This window comes from Lithobates pipiens, unplaced genomic scaffold, assembly GCF_037356315.1.
Source record: "Lithobates pipiens isolate NorthernLeopardFrog02 unplaced genomic scaffold, aLitPip1_a1.2 Scaffold_25, whole genome shotgun sequence".
Classification (NCBI taxonomy): Eukaryota; Metazoa; Chordata; class Amphibia; order Anura; family Ranidae; genus Lithobates; species Lithobates pipiens.
In genome coordinates this window covers 149,060,306-149,075,785 of record NW_027507787.1, presented here as the reverse complement: position 1 = coordinate 149,075,785, position 15,480 = coordinate 149,060,306, and the positions used below count along the sequence as shown (strand labels likewise).

At 45.2% G+C, this 15,480-nt stretch overlaps 1 protein-coding gene across 1 annotated transcript in view; it reads left to right on the top strand.

Moving 5' to 3' along the window:
- TDRD1 (tudor domain containing 1) overlaps window positions 1-15,480 on the top strand; it is a 299,412-nt gene that overhangs the window by 36,789 nt on the left and 247,143 nt on the right. The window contains exons 2-3 of the mRNA XM_077453765.1: window positions 2,783-2,844; window positions 4,753-4,891. Coding sequence (XP_077309891.1) covers window positions 2,783-2,844; window positions 4,753-4,891 — 201 coding nt within the window. The remainder of the gene's footprint in view (window positions 1-2,782; window positions 2,845-4,752; window positions 4,892-15,480) is intronic.

Genomic DNA, 15,480 nt, shown 5'->3' with positions numbered 1-15,480 from the left:
GACTTACTTTTACTCTTCTCCTCGTAGTCCGGTCAAAAAGACCGCCCCGAGGAGAATGACATCACTTCCTCCTTCCTGTGTAAACAATACACAGGGGAGGAAGCTTCTCATTGGCCAGGAGCGATCCAGAGGGGGTGGCCGAAAACGAACGGCCATCCCCTCATCACGGATCGCTGCTGGACCGAATCGGACCGCCGTATCCAGCGGGAGGGGGTCCGATGGGACCCCCCACCCGCTGGAAGGCAATCACGTAGATGTACGTGATTCTGCCTGCCTGTGCCATTGTGCTGACGTACAATGGCAATACGGCGGTCCTGAAGTGGTTAAACTGTAGCAAAGTGACATTTTTTCAGTGTTGTCACATGAAAAGTTATAATTATTTACAAAAATGTAAGAGGTGTACTCACTTTTGTTAGATACTGTTAGTCTGCGGTGACAGCTTCTTGATAAAATGGCTGAGGTCTGGGGTTGGACTATGATCCAAACACGCCTGTGCTCATCCCTTATTGGCATCTGCAGGAAATGAGTGGCAAGAGGAACTACAGTGCTCAGCAGGGAAGCAGATATTCAACATGGATTCTACACCCTAAATTATTGCCAGCTTTGAGTGTAAGGTCCTTTTTGGCTGGCTCTTTTAGTTGCAGCCAGTTCTCTGTATTTTGGGCCTTGTTGGCTATTGTTTGCTGTGTTGCTCACCCCCCCAGTTGGACTGCTTTTGGAAGTCCTGAAGGTTTAGGATTTAGAGTCCCTCAATGGATGAGAAACATAATAGGATTTATGTACTTGCCTTAAAGTCCTTTTCTTGGAGTCCATTGAAGAATAATATTCCCAACACTACAAAACTGCAGCATGCTTAAGGTTGGAGAAGTTCTACTAGGCTGGCTTACATGTTGTTTTGTCAGTGTCCAGTCCTCCTGTAGGTGTCAGTATAACCCAAAGGTTTAGGACGTCCTGTGTGCTTCAATGAACTCCAACAAGAGGATTTTGTGGCGAGTACAAAAACCCTATTTTGGTGATGTCATTGCTGTGCTGCTTACTGTTCTCACTGGGGAAGAGACTGTACCTGAGGACCTACAGTGAAAGGACCTCTCCTCTTCATCCATTCAGTTTATCTGTGCTCCTCCACCTCTTCTGTTGCTTCTTGATAATTACCCCACTGGTCATCAGATTACTAGTTATCAGAGGGGCACATGTGATATGAGGAAGCAAAGCCCTGCATCAACCAAGGTGACTAGAGAGGTTGTACAGGGAAGGTCCATAAGGTCTGTTTCATAGTGGCTTCAAAATGGATATGAACGATGTTAACATCAAGCATTTGCAGAGCTTTCAGTAAGTTTTGTTGAAGTTTTTAAAGTACCCTTTAAACTTCAGTTTGTAAATGTTTTAACATAACCTAATGGGGGTGCTAGCCACTTAAAACAAACAAGCTGCTGGCATGTCATGAAGCCTGTTAAAAGCCTGCTGAAGCCTTTTAAGTGGCAATTGGCACTCTCATCTGTGTTCAAAATTTGCAAACTGGAGTTGAATTGTACTTTAAAAGCTTCAACAAAGTTTACTGAAAGCTCTGCAAATGCTTTGTCAAATTGTTCACACTGCTCTTATACAAGCTGAAACCTGGTCTTTTAGGGAAAAGATTAGTTGCAGGGAGGCTACGGGTGCCTAGTCCTTTGTCCTCTGCTCGCTTTTTGGCACAGCTTTAACAGTTTACGTTCCCCTGTGCATGAGATGCCTGCTCATCCCCTGTGGGGTGTCTGCAGATTGCACTGTGATCAGTGGCCCCTTACCGGCCCCTCACCAAGTATTCAGCTGTCAGCAGGAGAAAAAAAGCTGATTACCGTCTGGAGTAAACGCCAAATCGGTACCACACACTCCACACCCGCTGCTGCTAAACAGTGCCACCTATCAATGCCCACCAGTGTCTCAGTGCAGCTACATTAGCGCACATCAATGAAGTTTGCAAAGTTTTATAACAAACTTTTTTTTTTTTTCATACTTTTTGGTCTTTTTTTGTGTAGCAAAATAGAAAAAAAAGTAGCGATTTATTATATACCACCAAAAGAAAGCTCTATTTGTGTGGGGAAAAAAGGATAAAAATTTCATGTGGGTACAGTGTAGCATGACCGTGCAATTGTCATTCAAAGAGTGACAGTGCTGAAAATGGGCCTGAGCAGCAAGGAGTTTTAAAGTGTACACACACACATACATACACACACACACACACACACACACACACACACACACACACACACACACACACTGATTTAAAATTCCTAAAAAAACATTTGAAAAAAAAATAATTTTAAACTCACCTCTAAATGCCTGTTGCTAGGGGGTCCCTCGTAGTCTGCCTTTTTCAGTGCCTGGGCTGGTGACATCACTTCCCCTCAGCGCAGGAAGGGCTCAGCTCTGCCCCCTCCCTCCTGTCAGTCACCTGGGACAAATGACAGGTCCTAGATGACTGTGTGGCCAATCATGCGCAGTGAGTGCTCGGTTGTGAAGCCACAGCCAGGTGCCCACAGTTGCAATGCCAGCACCGCCGAGCGGAGGAGGGGATGAGCGGCACTTCATTCCCCCGCATCACTGGATCCTGGGACAGGTAAGTGTCCGATTTATTAAGTCAGCAAATGCAGTATTTTATTTTAAGGGGAACTCCTCTTTAAGTACCCAATAGGCAAGTGGTTAAAGAAATCATTGTATTCCTAATCCGTCATGGATTTATATTACACCAACTTTTTTTTTTTTGTTTGTTGCATGTTTCCACTGTATATCTATTTACATCCAGGAATCATCCACCACGATAAGAGAGCCCCGAATGGGTTACCTTCTGCAGGAGACTCAAACTTGGTAAGTGAAATATTTTCTTTCTGATCTGTTCTGGTAACTAGACTGTTTTTTAAAATGGAAGTAAAGTTAATTTGCACCTACAAGTAAGCCTTATTATAGTCTTACCTGTAGGCACAGTGAATATCCCCTAAACTTGCATTGTTGAGGGGATATTCACAAGGGATGCAGCCAGTGACTATGCAGGATAAGAAAAATGCTCACCATTGTTTCTGGGTTGTACTATGGGTACAGCCAATTAACATACATATGTGGTATTGCTGCAATCATCTGGAGCAGGAGAATTTCTTTTCGGTTGTTCTTTGGTTGTAAATTATGATGGGAAGAAATGTACAGTTATATTTACTACATTTCTAGTTATTTAGGGCAATCCATTACCATTTACGACCAAAAGAGAGCCACATTTTTTTTTTTTTTTAAATACTGAAAAGAACAAGGTATTGTCCACCTGGATATACTAGTTGTGACGATATGTAGTGTTTTATTAATGCATGTCAATGTTGCAAAATAGTGCTTGGGCATTTAGATTTGTTTTACTCTTAGGTGTGAAGGGGTTAATACACTTCCAATATCTTCAGATGGAGAAGCTGCTTATCATTTTATTGGTAGCGAAATCAAGCTTGTGTCCCCTTTCCCCCGTGTGTATACATGCACTTATATGTAAACAGCAGTTGCACCATATGAGGCATCGCTGCAAACATCGGAGCTGGGAAAAGTACTACTATGGCCTTAGTCAATAATCCAGGGTTAACTCTAAACTGATAAACCGTGTGGTCTTTTAAAGTTTTCAGTATCGTCATTTTTTGCCATTTCACGACTGCATGCAACTTTGCGTAAATGTTTGGAATCTAATTACGTGACACAGCCACATCTTTTAATTTTGCCAAAAAAAGTGGGTGTTCTTTTGTGTTTGAGTGCCGTAATATTCTTTTTGTTGTATCTTGTCCTGAAAATATGCTTTGATACACAGCTGTACAGATATTGTGTGATTATGCAAATTGCTAAGGCCACCATTGATTTTCCAGGGGCTGCCTCTGCTTTCAGAAAATATACGTTTTAGTGGTTCTAAGTAATTTAGTAGCAAATAATTGAGTTTTAACATGTGTGAAAAACTTAAGAATTTACTCAAGTAAAGTAGGTTTATTTACTAAAGCTATAGAGTGAAAAATCAGGCTCACGTCTGCATAGAAACCAATCCGCTTCTAACCTCAGCTTATTCAATTAAACTTTGGCAATAAACCTGCAAGTTGGTTTGTTTCTATACAGAAATGAGCCTGATTTTTGCACTCTCCAGCTTTAATAAATAAACGCCAATGCCAACCATTTAAGTTGTAGTTCCCAATGAACTGAATGGGTGCTGATGAATGCTTTCGTAGTGCATTGATATTTCACAGTGGAGCGGTCCGCTGGCAGGATGGTAAAAAAAGTCCTGCTAGCAGCATCTTAGGAGCGGTGTATACACTGCTCCTTCACTGCTCCTGCCCATTGAAATCAGTGGGGCAGCACGGCTATACCGCCGGCAAAGCAGCAGCGCTTTGCAGTTTCTCAGCTGCCAGCAGGGGGTAAAAACCGCCGCTAAAATGATGGTAACGTTTTACCGCTGACACGGCTCCTGCCCCATTGTGAAAGAGGCCTTAATGCAAAGAATGCATAGAAAACCTTCTGACTTTACAACCACAATAATGGTAGGTTAGAGGATTGTTCTGTCTGTAGGCCCTTGCCAACATCTTTTCGAAGGGCTCTCCCATAGATTAATGTGATTGGGCAGAATAGTTTGAACATCCAATTGCCGTTGTTTTTGCCCAGGATAAGCCAACGCTTAGCTGGTCCTGATCTCTCCCCTCTAGGCCAAAATACACAATTTTTCAATGTAAATGTTCCTGTAATTAATGATAGTTTTGTCTTGTGCAGAACCCCAGGAATATAGCCCAGCCCATCATGGAAAAGCAGGAGCAAAAAAATTGTAATAACGTATTTTCCATTGGCAATCATCCAGCCATCTTTGAGACCAGGGAACCTGCCAGAAACTGCCATAGTTGTGGTTTGTTTGGTAAGTCTGCAGAATGTATCATTGTTAACTTCCATGCTGCTGTTTCACTGTCCCGCAACATGCTTGTGACCTCCTTAAATGTGGCCTGGTGCGGAATCCATTGATCCACCTGGATGCATACATGTCTTTTGTAGTCCTTAAAATCTGTTGCTTGGCTGAGCAAATGTGTGGGGCTCATTTGTTCTGTTAGGCTTGAAACGCATCAAGGCGTTATCTGACATCTGGTTTATGTGCGCATTTACCTATAAATCCTCTGGATGGCAGGAACACATCTAGATAAAACACAAAAGAACAATGCGTGAAGCCGCCCTAGTGTACTTCAGCCTTAATATGGTAAAGTTAAAAACACTACAATGGTTACACTCAAATTGTGTGGTGATGGATACGGCATGATTCCACTGTGGCCACACTCGTAACCACCTCAAAATCCCGACAGGGGAAGGGGAAGCCACCAATGATGGGGCACTATTATGCCCACTGATACCAATGATGGGATACTAATCTTGTTTCAGAGACATAGCGTTCTTCCTCAGGACATTATGATGTCCATGCCTCCGAAACGCGCTGTCGTGGCAACTGTGTGACGTCCTCACTTCTTCCCACCTGTATCCTGCTTGTGAGGGTTCGTGTGTTGTTGAAGAGTGGAGCCGGCTGGACCGGATGCATGAACATTAGGATTTGCATGTCGAATGTGGTGGTGGGGATATCCTCAGATGTGCTGGCAGGCTACGGGCAGCTAGGTTGAATGTCCACGTCTCCCCCTTCCCCTTTTGGGATTTTGAGTTGGTTATAGGAATGCGGCCACAGTGGAATCGTTGTGCTGTATCTATCTTTCTCATATCGTCTTTCAGGACAGCCTCTGAGATATAGGGCTCCTCCCTCCGGGACAGGAAACACGTTAACCCAATCAAATAAAAGGTGTGGTCCTCCAGGCCCTCCTCAGTTTTTGTGTTTCCTGCCGGATGGGAAGGAGCAAGTCGGAACTTGTAGGGGAGCTCCTTCTCAGGGGTTTTCCCGGGGGAGCACCTGGTGGACCTGGCCCATAGCACCCATCGGTCTGTTCGGAGGGAGGAGAGGGTAGCTATCAGTCCCCCGCTGCCATTAAAATCGTTCGGAGAGAACGGGACCCCGATGGGCGGCAATCTCCCCCTCTATCGCGCTAACCGCTCGTACCTGGACGGTCGGATGGCGGGTGAGAGACGTTCGGGTCCTGTAAGCGGTGCGTTCGTAAGGAATGCACAGCGTGAGTGGGTGGAGTTTTTGCATTCCAGCGTCCGGAAGTGGGAGAGACGCACTTCCGCCAGATTCGCGTCATCAGGGGGCGCTGCGGGACCTGTTACAGTCCTTTGGGCGCAGTGGTGTGGCTACAGGGCTGTCTGGAGCGGTATGAAGGCTCAGGGAGACTGAGTAAGACACTGGAACCATGGAGGGCGCAGTTGTGAAGGTGGACTCCGGCTCCAGCACCTCTCAGGTAAGCTTGGCGAGGGCAGACCAGAACTTACACTGGGGGGTGGAGGGGTCACTCTGACCTTAGTACCCTCCCGGGGTGGGGAATCTGCTGGTGAGGGGGGCACTTCCTAGGCAGACCCTAGAAGCACAGTGGTGTGGTCAGGGGTGGTATTTTAATGGGGCCCTGTTTTTCTTTGTTTTTCGGTCAAACAGGACAGAGCCCAGATACCTTTGCCCAGAAGGAAATGTGCCGTGTGTGGGGCCAAGTTAAGCACCGGTTGGGAGAAGCTGCTTTGCCCGTATTGTGTCAGTAGCCTGGTGAAAGAGGACTCAGTGGCAGCTTGCCACAAAGTTTTGACATCCATGAAGGATGAAATGGCATCCACTTTACAGTCATTCAAGAGCATGATGGATAGGATGCAGGGTCCTTCTGTCTCTTTACCCAGGGCCGTGAGTATGCCCTCCTTGTCTGAACCAAGTCAGGAGGAGGAGGTGGATAAGGAGAGAGTACCAAGGTCATTAGCCTCCTCTAGGACAGAGTCTACTTCTGAGTCAGAGGGGGAGGAAGAATCCATTAGATCATCCAGATAGAAGCTATCTTTGGACGATGTGGGTGACCTTAAGGCAATATATGACACTTTTGGAGATCAGGGAAGAACAGGTCCAGCTTTCAAAACACGACATGATGTATCAGGGGTTGAGTGTACTGAAAGACAGGGTATTCCCCGTCCATAAATCGCTGATTGAGGCGATTCTGCTGGATTGAGAACAACTGGAAAAGGGGCCGTTTTTTTCAGGTAGCCTTAAAAGGAGGTTCCCTTTTGAGACTGATGCGGTGCATCCCTGGAACAAAGTTCCCAAACTTGATGCTCCCTTGGCTAAAGCCTCTAAAAAGACAAATTTGGCCTTTGATGATATGGGTTCTCTCAGGGATCCCATGGATAAGAGGGGAGACGTGCTGCCTAAGAGGGCCTGGGATGCCTCTTCCATTGGGTTTAAACCAGCCCTAGCAGCTACCTGTGTGGCCAGAAACTTAGAGTTTTGGCTTACACAGTTACAATCTCATATTTCAGCGGGCACTTCCAGGCAACAGCTGTTGAAGTCCTTTCTGCTACTGTTCAAGGCAGTGGGGTTTTTGGCTGATGCCTCCGCAGAATCAGTCAAATTGGCTGCTAGATCTGCCGCATTAGTGAACGCTGCCAGAAGGGCCGTTTGGCTTAAAACCTGGACAGGCGACGCAGCTTCAAAATTGAAGCTGTGTGGATTACCTTTTTCAGGGGACCACTTGTTCGGGCCCGGCCTGCAAGAGCGCACGCAGGATAGGAAGAATGCTTTCCCAGAGAAGAAAAGGAAAGCTGAAGGAAAGCGCTTTTTTCGAGGCTCTAGGCAGCAGAACCTGCAGGAAAGGGAGGTTTGCCCCAAAAAACAATGGTCGGGTCACAAGGGAAGGGGCAGAGGAGGAATCTTATTCAACCCTCCCCTAAAACCCAGTGACTCCTGTGTCCCAGTGGGAGGAAGGCTGGGGAAGTTCCTTCCACAATGGGATACTTCAACCGAAAGTCCGTTCATACAAGATGTAATAAGGAACGGCTACAGGTTGGAGTTTGGTTCAGTTCCCCTCCTGATTTTTCAGGTAACCAGGTTACCAAGGGACCAAGAGAAGGCAAAGGCTCTGGGTCTTCTTCTGGGAGATCTGGTAGACCAAGAAGTACTGGTGCAGGTGCCTCCAGAGGAGCGAGGCTTGGGGGTTTACTCCGTGTTCGCGGTAAAGAAACCTTCGGGGAAATTCAGGCTGTTACTGAATCTCCACCCCCTGAACAGGTTCATAAAATGCAAGCGGTTCCGTATGAAGTCAATCTTCTCGGTAACCAAGTTTATGTTTCAGGGTTGTCACATGGCCACCGTGGATCTCAGGGATGCATATTTGCATATCCCGATTCATCCAGAGTCTCAGAGGTTTCTCAGGTTGCCGGTGAGGATGAACACGGGAGTGGTACACCTCCAGTTTCGAGCTCTCCCTTTCGGGCTCTCGGCCTCGCCAAGGATCTTTACAAAGGTACTGGCAGAGGCGCTGGCCCCGTTAAGGCTCAGGGCTATAACGGTGATTCCATATCTGGACGATCTACTGTTTATAGCCCAGTCGGCCCAACAGCTGCAGAAGTACGTGCAGGAGGCCTTGAGTTTCCTGCGCTCACTGGGGTGGCTGATAAACCAGGAAAAATCCCAGTTGACCCCTCACAGGAAGTCCCTTTTTTAGGATACAGGATATCTTCGGTGGAGATGATGGTGCAGGATCTTCTGCTGGGCCGAAAAGAACTTGTCCTCGATATCAGCCATTCATCTGAAGGGAACTCAGAATTTGTTGGCCGATTTTTCTCAGTCGGCAGAAGATAGGCCATGACGAGTGGTCCCTCAACAAGGAAGTGTTCGAGGAGATTGTGTCATGCTGGGGAAGGCCAGAAATAGACCTATTTGCAACAGGAAGGTGACACAATTTTTTTCGGTTCACCCACCGGATCGGGCCAGGGGGATAGACGCCCTTGCCAATCCATGGCAGTTCGGCCTAGGTTATGCCTTCCCTCCTGTAAGGATGGTGGCAGAGGTTCTGCAGAAGTTCCGGTTGGAAGCTACGGACCTCATTTTATTGGCTCCTTTTTGGCCAAGGAGACCCTGGTTTGCCAGCATGAAGAAGTTGGCTGTTCATCCTCCGATATTACTGCCAGTCAGGGAGGATTTGCTTTCCCAGGGGCCTATTCTGCATCCTCAGATAGAGAGACTCAAGCTTGCGGCCTGGTATCTGAGGAACAGGTCTTAAGATCACAGGGTCTTTCAGAGAGAGTTGTTAAGACCTTGTTAGAATGCCGTAAACCAGTAACTAGAGCGATTTACGCCAAGATAGGGAAAAGATTTAATTCCTGGTTGCGAGAACAGGGGATTGGGGGTCCCGGGGTCCCGGCAGTCCTAGATTTTCTGCAAGCAGGGGTAGAGCTGGGCCTCTCTATCAGCACCCTAAAGGTACAGGTGGCGGCCTTAAGTGTTTTTCTTCAGTCCTCTCTCCAGCAGAATCCTTTTGTCAAAAACTTCTTCAAAGCTCTGGCTAGATCCAGGCCTGTGAAGATGGAAGATTTGTCCTTGGTCCTTAGGGCTTTGACCCGAGATCCATTTGAACCCTTAGAGAAAGCGTCACTAAAGTGGATGGTACTAAAAACAGTATTTTTGATAGCGATCACGTCAGCTAGAAGGGTCAGTGATCTGCAGGCACTCTGGGTCAGAGAGCCATTTTTGTTAATTTTAGAGGACAGGGTAGTGCTTAAGACTGACCCTAGTTTTCTCCCTAAGGTTGTGTCCACTTTTCATAGGACACAGGATATTTATTTTACCAACATTTTTCTCAGCCTCAGGCGGAGATGAGGCGAAATCTTTAAGTTCGTTAGACGTCAGAAGTCTATTAATTTTTTTAGAAGCCACTAGGGTCTTCAGGAAGTCAGACTCACTCTTTGTTAATTCTTCGGGCGCCCGCAAGGGCTGCAAGGCGTCCAAATCGTCTATCGCCAGGTGGATACGAATGGCGATAGTTAAAGCCTATGAATTAGAGGGGAAGCAGGCTCCCTTAGTTAAGGCACACTCTAGCAGGGTGGTTTCCTCATCATGGGCAGAGGGCTGGAGCCTCTCCGGAGGAGATCTGCAAGGCAGCAACGTGGTCCAGCTACTCTACGTTTGCAAGACATTACCGTCTGGATTTATGGTCTGATAAAGAGCAGACTTTTGGACGAAAGGTCCTCCAGGCAGTGGTCCCGCCCTGACAAGGTGAGCTCCTTGCTTATCTCAGAGGCTGTCCTGGAAGACGATATGAGAAAATTGGAGTTAGACTTACCGGTAACTTTTTCTAGGAGTCTTCCAGGACAGCCTGGTTTCCCACCCAAAGTTGTTTAAGTTGGACTAAGTGGTGAGGATGTGTACTAACGTGATTGTTAGTTTGTTATGTCTTCTGGCGGTTCTTGGAGTAAAACTGAGGGGGGCCTGGAGGACCACACCTTTTTATTTGATTGGGTTGACGTGTTTCCTGTCCCGGAGGGAGTAGCCCTATATCTGAGGCTGTCCTGGAAGACTCCTAGAAAAAGAGTTACCGATAAGTCTAACTCCGATCTTACACAATGAGAGTTTGACCGTTGTAGTGTTATTAACTATGCCATATTAAAGCTGAGTTACATGAGGACGGCTTTGGGTTTTTTTTTTTTTTGCAGTGAGGCAAAAAATGAAGAAAAAAAAATGATAAATGTTCGTGACAGAGAGATGCACTCACTTAATCTGAAAGGGTTTGATAAATCCAGCGCTTCCTCCACAAGGAAGACGAAGGGCCTTTTATATGCTGACCTGTCCTCAGCAAAAAAGATAATCACTCAGCAATTCTGACCAGAGGAGAGCGCACCATATAAGATCCTCCTTTCTCCAAAGTGCAGAATACAAACTCTCCATAGGATTCAATTAGGAGTGTACGGGACATGCATGGGCCTGGCTGGCAGGATTTTTTGCGACCATTAGATGTGCAGGGAAGGGATACTGAGAGGATGGCGCTAGATTGAACTTGTCTTTCTGAATTAGGACAGTCTTAATTTCTAGTCTTTTTGTCCAATTTTCATTTACTCTGGTCTCGTATAAAGCCTTACCCTCTTCTGAGAGTATGAACACGTTCCATAGATCCCCATGTGTTCTTGAAAGTTTAATTTCTGTCTTGTGCTGAGAATATCACTTCCTCCTTTTTTTTTTTTTTTGGTTATCTCTTCCACATTCCGCAGCCACATTGCCGTGGATGGTGGGTCTTGCTGTTTTCAGAGCAGGGGAATTCAGGATTTCGCTGCATTTGTCAAGTGACGTGAAATAGATTTTGGGGGACATAGTTCATATGTAAAGTAGAAAGAATGCCGGGTCCATAGGGATTTGAAATTCTGTACATTTTTGAGAGATGGTGTGAATTGCAGACCAAAAAGCTGCCAGTCTAGGACGCGTCCAGAATATGTGCAGAATCATTCCCTTGTTTTCATTGCAACGCCAACACTGTTCAGAAGTGTTGGAACGTCGTATGTAGACGACTAGGTGTTAAATACCACCTTGTCATGATCTTGTAGTTGGTCTTACATTTTAGTGCACAGAGAGGACTTGAGGGCGAAACCGAACATATTCTGTTTTTGATATGCTGTAAAAGTACAGTTGAGATCTAATTCCCATTTTGTAATTCAAGGCAGGTAGGGAGTTTGTGAGGGGATATTTAGAAGGGAATACATTTTGGAGATGGCGTGTGGGAGTGGTTCTGTCTCCGAGCAGTGCTCTTCGTATGTGGTCAACGTTCTAATGTAGTCTTGGGGATTCGGGATAGTCTGAAGGAAATCGTGTAACTGCCGCATTCCAAAACAGAAGTTGGAAAGGGCCTGCGGTGTCTATCAGTTCCGCTATCGTGGGCCATTTGTCTCCTATCACAAATTGAGAAGCTGTAACAGTCGGTGTTCCTCAGTGGTAGAAATTGCGTGGTTGAAAGACCCGGAGGGAACCTGGTTTTAGCCATGAGCGGGATGAGTCGAGATGTTTTAGTCGTTAGGGTGTCTTGTAGGTTAGCAAGGGAGCATTGTCGCAGTGTTCCCTATCGAGGGGTGTGATTTCACTTCCAAGAATAAGACGTTTCCACACCATAGTGCATTCTTTAAAAGGATTTCAGCTTGGTGCTGTTCAATTTGTGTCCATAATTTAATTCTATGTCGTCTCCAGTCAATAATCCTACCTAGATGCATGGCCTGGTAATATTTCCTGATGTCCGGCAGTGCTAGACCTCCATAATGTTTGGGTAGAGACAGTTATACTATTGTGCCTATTTTACGAAAAAAGAAAAAGGGTATGTGGTATCCTCATCCTTAATATATTGACTATAGAAAGATTTTTTGGGAAAACGACAAGAGATTATACATGGAACATCATAACCATGATTCACCTACAAGTCACCCAACAGAATGATGGACTGTCTTGATACCAATTTTATATAAAATACAAATATTTATTATTGATTATAAAAAGTTTTTTTACCAAAGTACAAAAGGGGGGGGAAGAAAAGAAAAAAAGAAGTTTTTTATACATGCATAAATAAATACATATATATTATAGCTATAACATAGACAAGGTTTGTTACAACAGTATTTTGTGTCCAATACGGTCGTTGGTTTCTCGACTAGTTTCGCGACTACTCTGTCGCTTCTTCAGGAGACCTTGTTTGTCTAGAATAAAATTTATTTGGGTAGAGACAGTTGAGTGCAGGAGATGCAAGGTTTTTTATGTGCCAAAACAAAGCGGGTAAAGAGAGCTTGGACTTGTTTAGATATCTTAATCGGGAGGGCCTGGAAGAGGTATAAAAATTTTGGCAGTGTACACCTCTTTAATAAATTGCGTCTCCCAAACCATGAATGTAGACCTTTGTCATGTATCTAATAATACCCTGGTCTGTGTTAAATAACTGGGGGAAATTGCACTCGTATATGCGGGAGAGGTCAGGTGGGATGTGGGTAAAGATGTTTTTTAAGGCTGGGTTCACACTGCTGCGGCTACGAGAACCGGATGTGATTCGCACTGCAGTGCAAATCACATCCGATCTGTGTGCGATGCAAGTTCAGCCATACAGATAGTATGGCTGAATTCGCATCGCACCCACCCCAAACTCGCACAGGATCCTTTTTTTGGTCCGCAGCAGAATCGGATCGCATGGGTGTTCACACCATGCAATCCGATTCCTGTCCGAGTTTGCAGATCGCACTGCGATATGCGAACTGATCTGGTGGTGTCATTAACATTTCACTGACACTCCCAGCAGTTTGCATAGGGCAGTGTGAACTACCGCCGGGAGGCATGCGATGCGGGAACCCGCCGCGGATTTGCGGCGTTCCCGCATTGCTGCAGTGTGAACCCAGCCTAAAGAAAATAAACATCCATTTATTTCTTACGTAAACGGCTTTAAATATATTTTGATTTTGGTATGATTACCTGAAATCTACATTTGCATAATTTTTGCACGTCACTAATTGGGCTGAAAGAACGCTTTGTATGCTGTGAACAAATTAGTATTTGATGCATTGCCCAATATTGCCATCTGATATGTTTCCGGCTCTAAGGGCATAGTCTTTAGCTAACGGACTGGGAAGAGCAAAGTGAAGACCTCAGTAGTTTTGTTATGCATTAAAACAGAATACTTTACTAATCCCAATGGGAAATTGGGAAATTATTACGACAAACACACATAACAAAGAAAACACAAGATCATAACAATAAACTGAACAAGATCCAAAAAGACCACAAAATTACCAAGAACAGCCCTGTAGCACCAAATAAACAAAATTTAACCACTTGACAACTGGGCACTCCAACACCCCTCGTGACCAGACCAATTTTCAGCTTTCGGTGCTCTCACACTTTGAATGACAATTACTCAGTCATGTAACGCTGTACCCAAATGAATTTTTTTGTCCTTTTTTTTCCCCCACAAATGGAGCTTTCTTTTGGTGGTATTTGGCCACCTCTGGGTTTTTTATTTTTTATGCTACAAATTAAAAAAAACGCATTTTTCTTTGTTTCTGTGATAAATTTTGGCCACAATTTATACTGCTACATATCTTTGGTAAAAATAACCCAAATTAGTGGATATTATTTGGTCTTTGTGAAAGTTCGAGAGTTTACAAGCTATGGTGCGAATCATACAAAATCACATCTGATGTACTGGTGACCTATCTCAAATACCCCCCCGATGACCCCTTTTGTGAAAGTAAATATTCCAAGTTATTTAGTAAGATGCATGGTGAGGTTTTTGATGATGCCATTTTTTCCCCACAATTCTTTGCAAAATTAAGATTTTTTATTTTTTTTCCCCACAAAATTGTCATTGTAATGGGTTATTTCTCTCACATGGCATGTGTATACCACAAATTACACATTCAAAAAAATCCTGCTACTCCTCCTGAGTATTACAATACCACATTTTTCACAGCCTGGCCACATAGAGAGGCCCAACAGGCAGTGAGCGCCATCATGTGTTCTAGGAGCATAAATTACACATCTAACTTGTTGACTACCTATTACACTTTTGAAGGCCCTGGAGCACCAGGATAATGATGCGTGGCACTGGATGATACGTGGCACTGGATGACAGATGGCACGTGACACTGACGACAGATGGCACTGGGGACAACAGGTGGCACTGGGGACAAATGGCACTTATACGTGGCACTGACAACAGGTGGCACTTGGGACAAATGGCACTGACAACAGGTGGCACTTGGGACAAATGGCACTGACAACAGGTGGCACTGGGGACAAATGGCACTAACAGGTGGCACTGGGCGAGGATGGCACTTTTTTTTTTTACTTTCTTACGGCCGCTGCAGCTGTTCATCTGTCCCTTCTAACACTCTGTCTGTGTGAGGGAGAGCGGCGCTGACAGATGAGCTCATATGTTTACATATGAGATCTCTCATTGGATAGGCTGATCGCGATGTAAACGGCCGCTGTGATTAGCCCTTTACAGCGATCTGTGACTGGCTGTGTCCGAGGGACGCGGCCAGCACAGAACTTCCCCGATGCGCGCTTGCGGGAGCCCGCATTGCGGACGTAAACAGGAGGCCATCCAGGGACGGCCTCCCGGCAGTTAGCGTCCGCTCTGTAGCCGTCTTTTCGCTATAGGGCGGGCGCGAAGCGGTTAAAATACAACATAGAATAAATAACACTGATTAAAATAACAAACTTCCCAATACAAATATACCACTTTCTCTAACACTAACACAATACCAACATATACTATAAAAACAAAATCCTTATCATAAACCAGAATTAAATCTTCACCTCCAGCCCTCACAGAAAATAATTATATTTCTTGATCGCCACAGGCAAAAATAATTTCCTTTTGTCACTCTGTGGTGCATCGTGGGTGTAACAATCTGTCACTGATGTTACTCTGCAGACTGACCAGCGTATGGTCCACTGGAAACAGTGTGGCCTTTTTGCTATACTGCATGGTAAACTTATGAGCTAAAAAGGCCCTCAAATGCAGCCCCTGGCATCACCAAAGTGCCACACATAATGTTCAGTATACACTATTTGTCAAAAGTATTGTT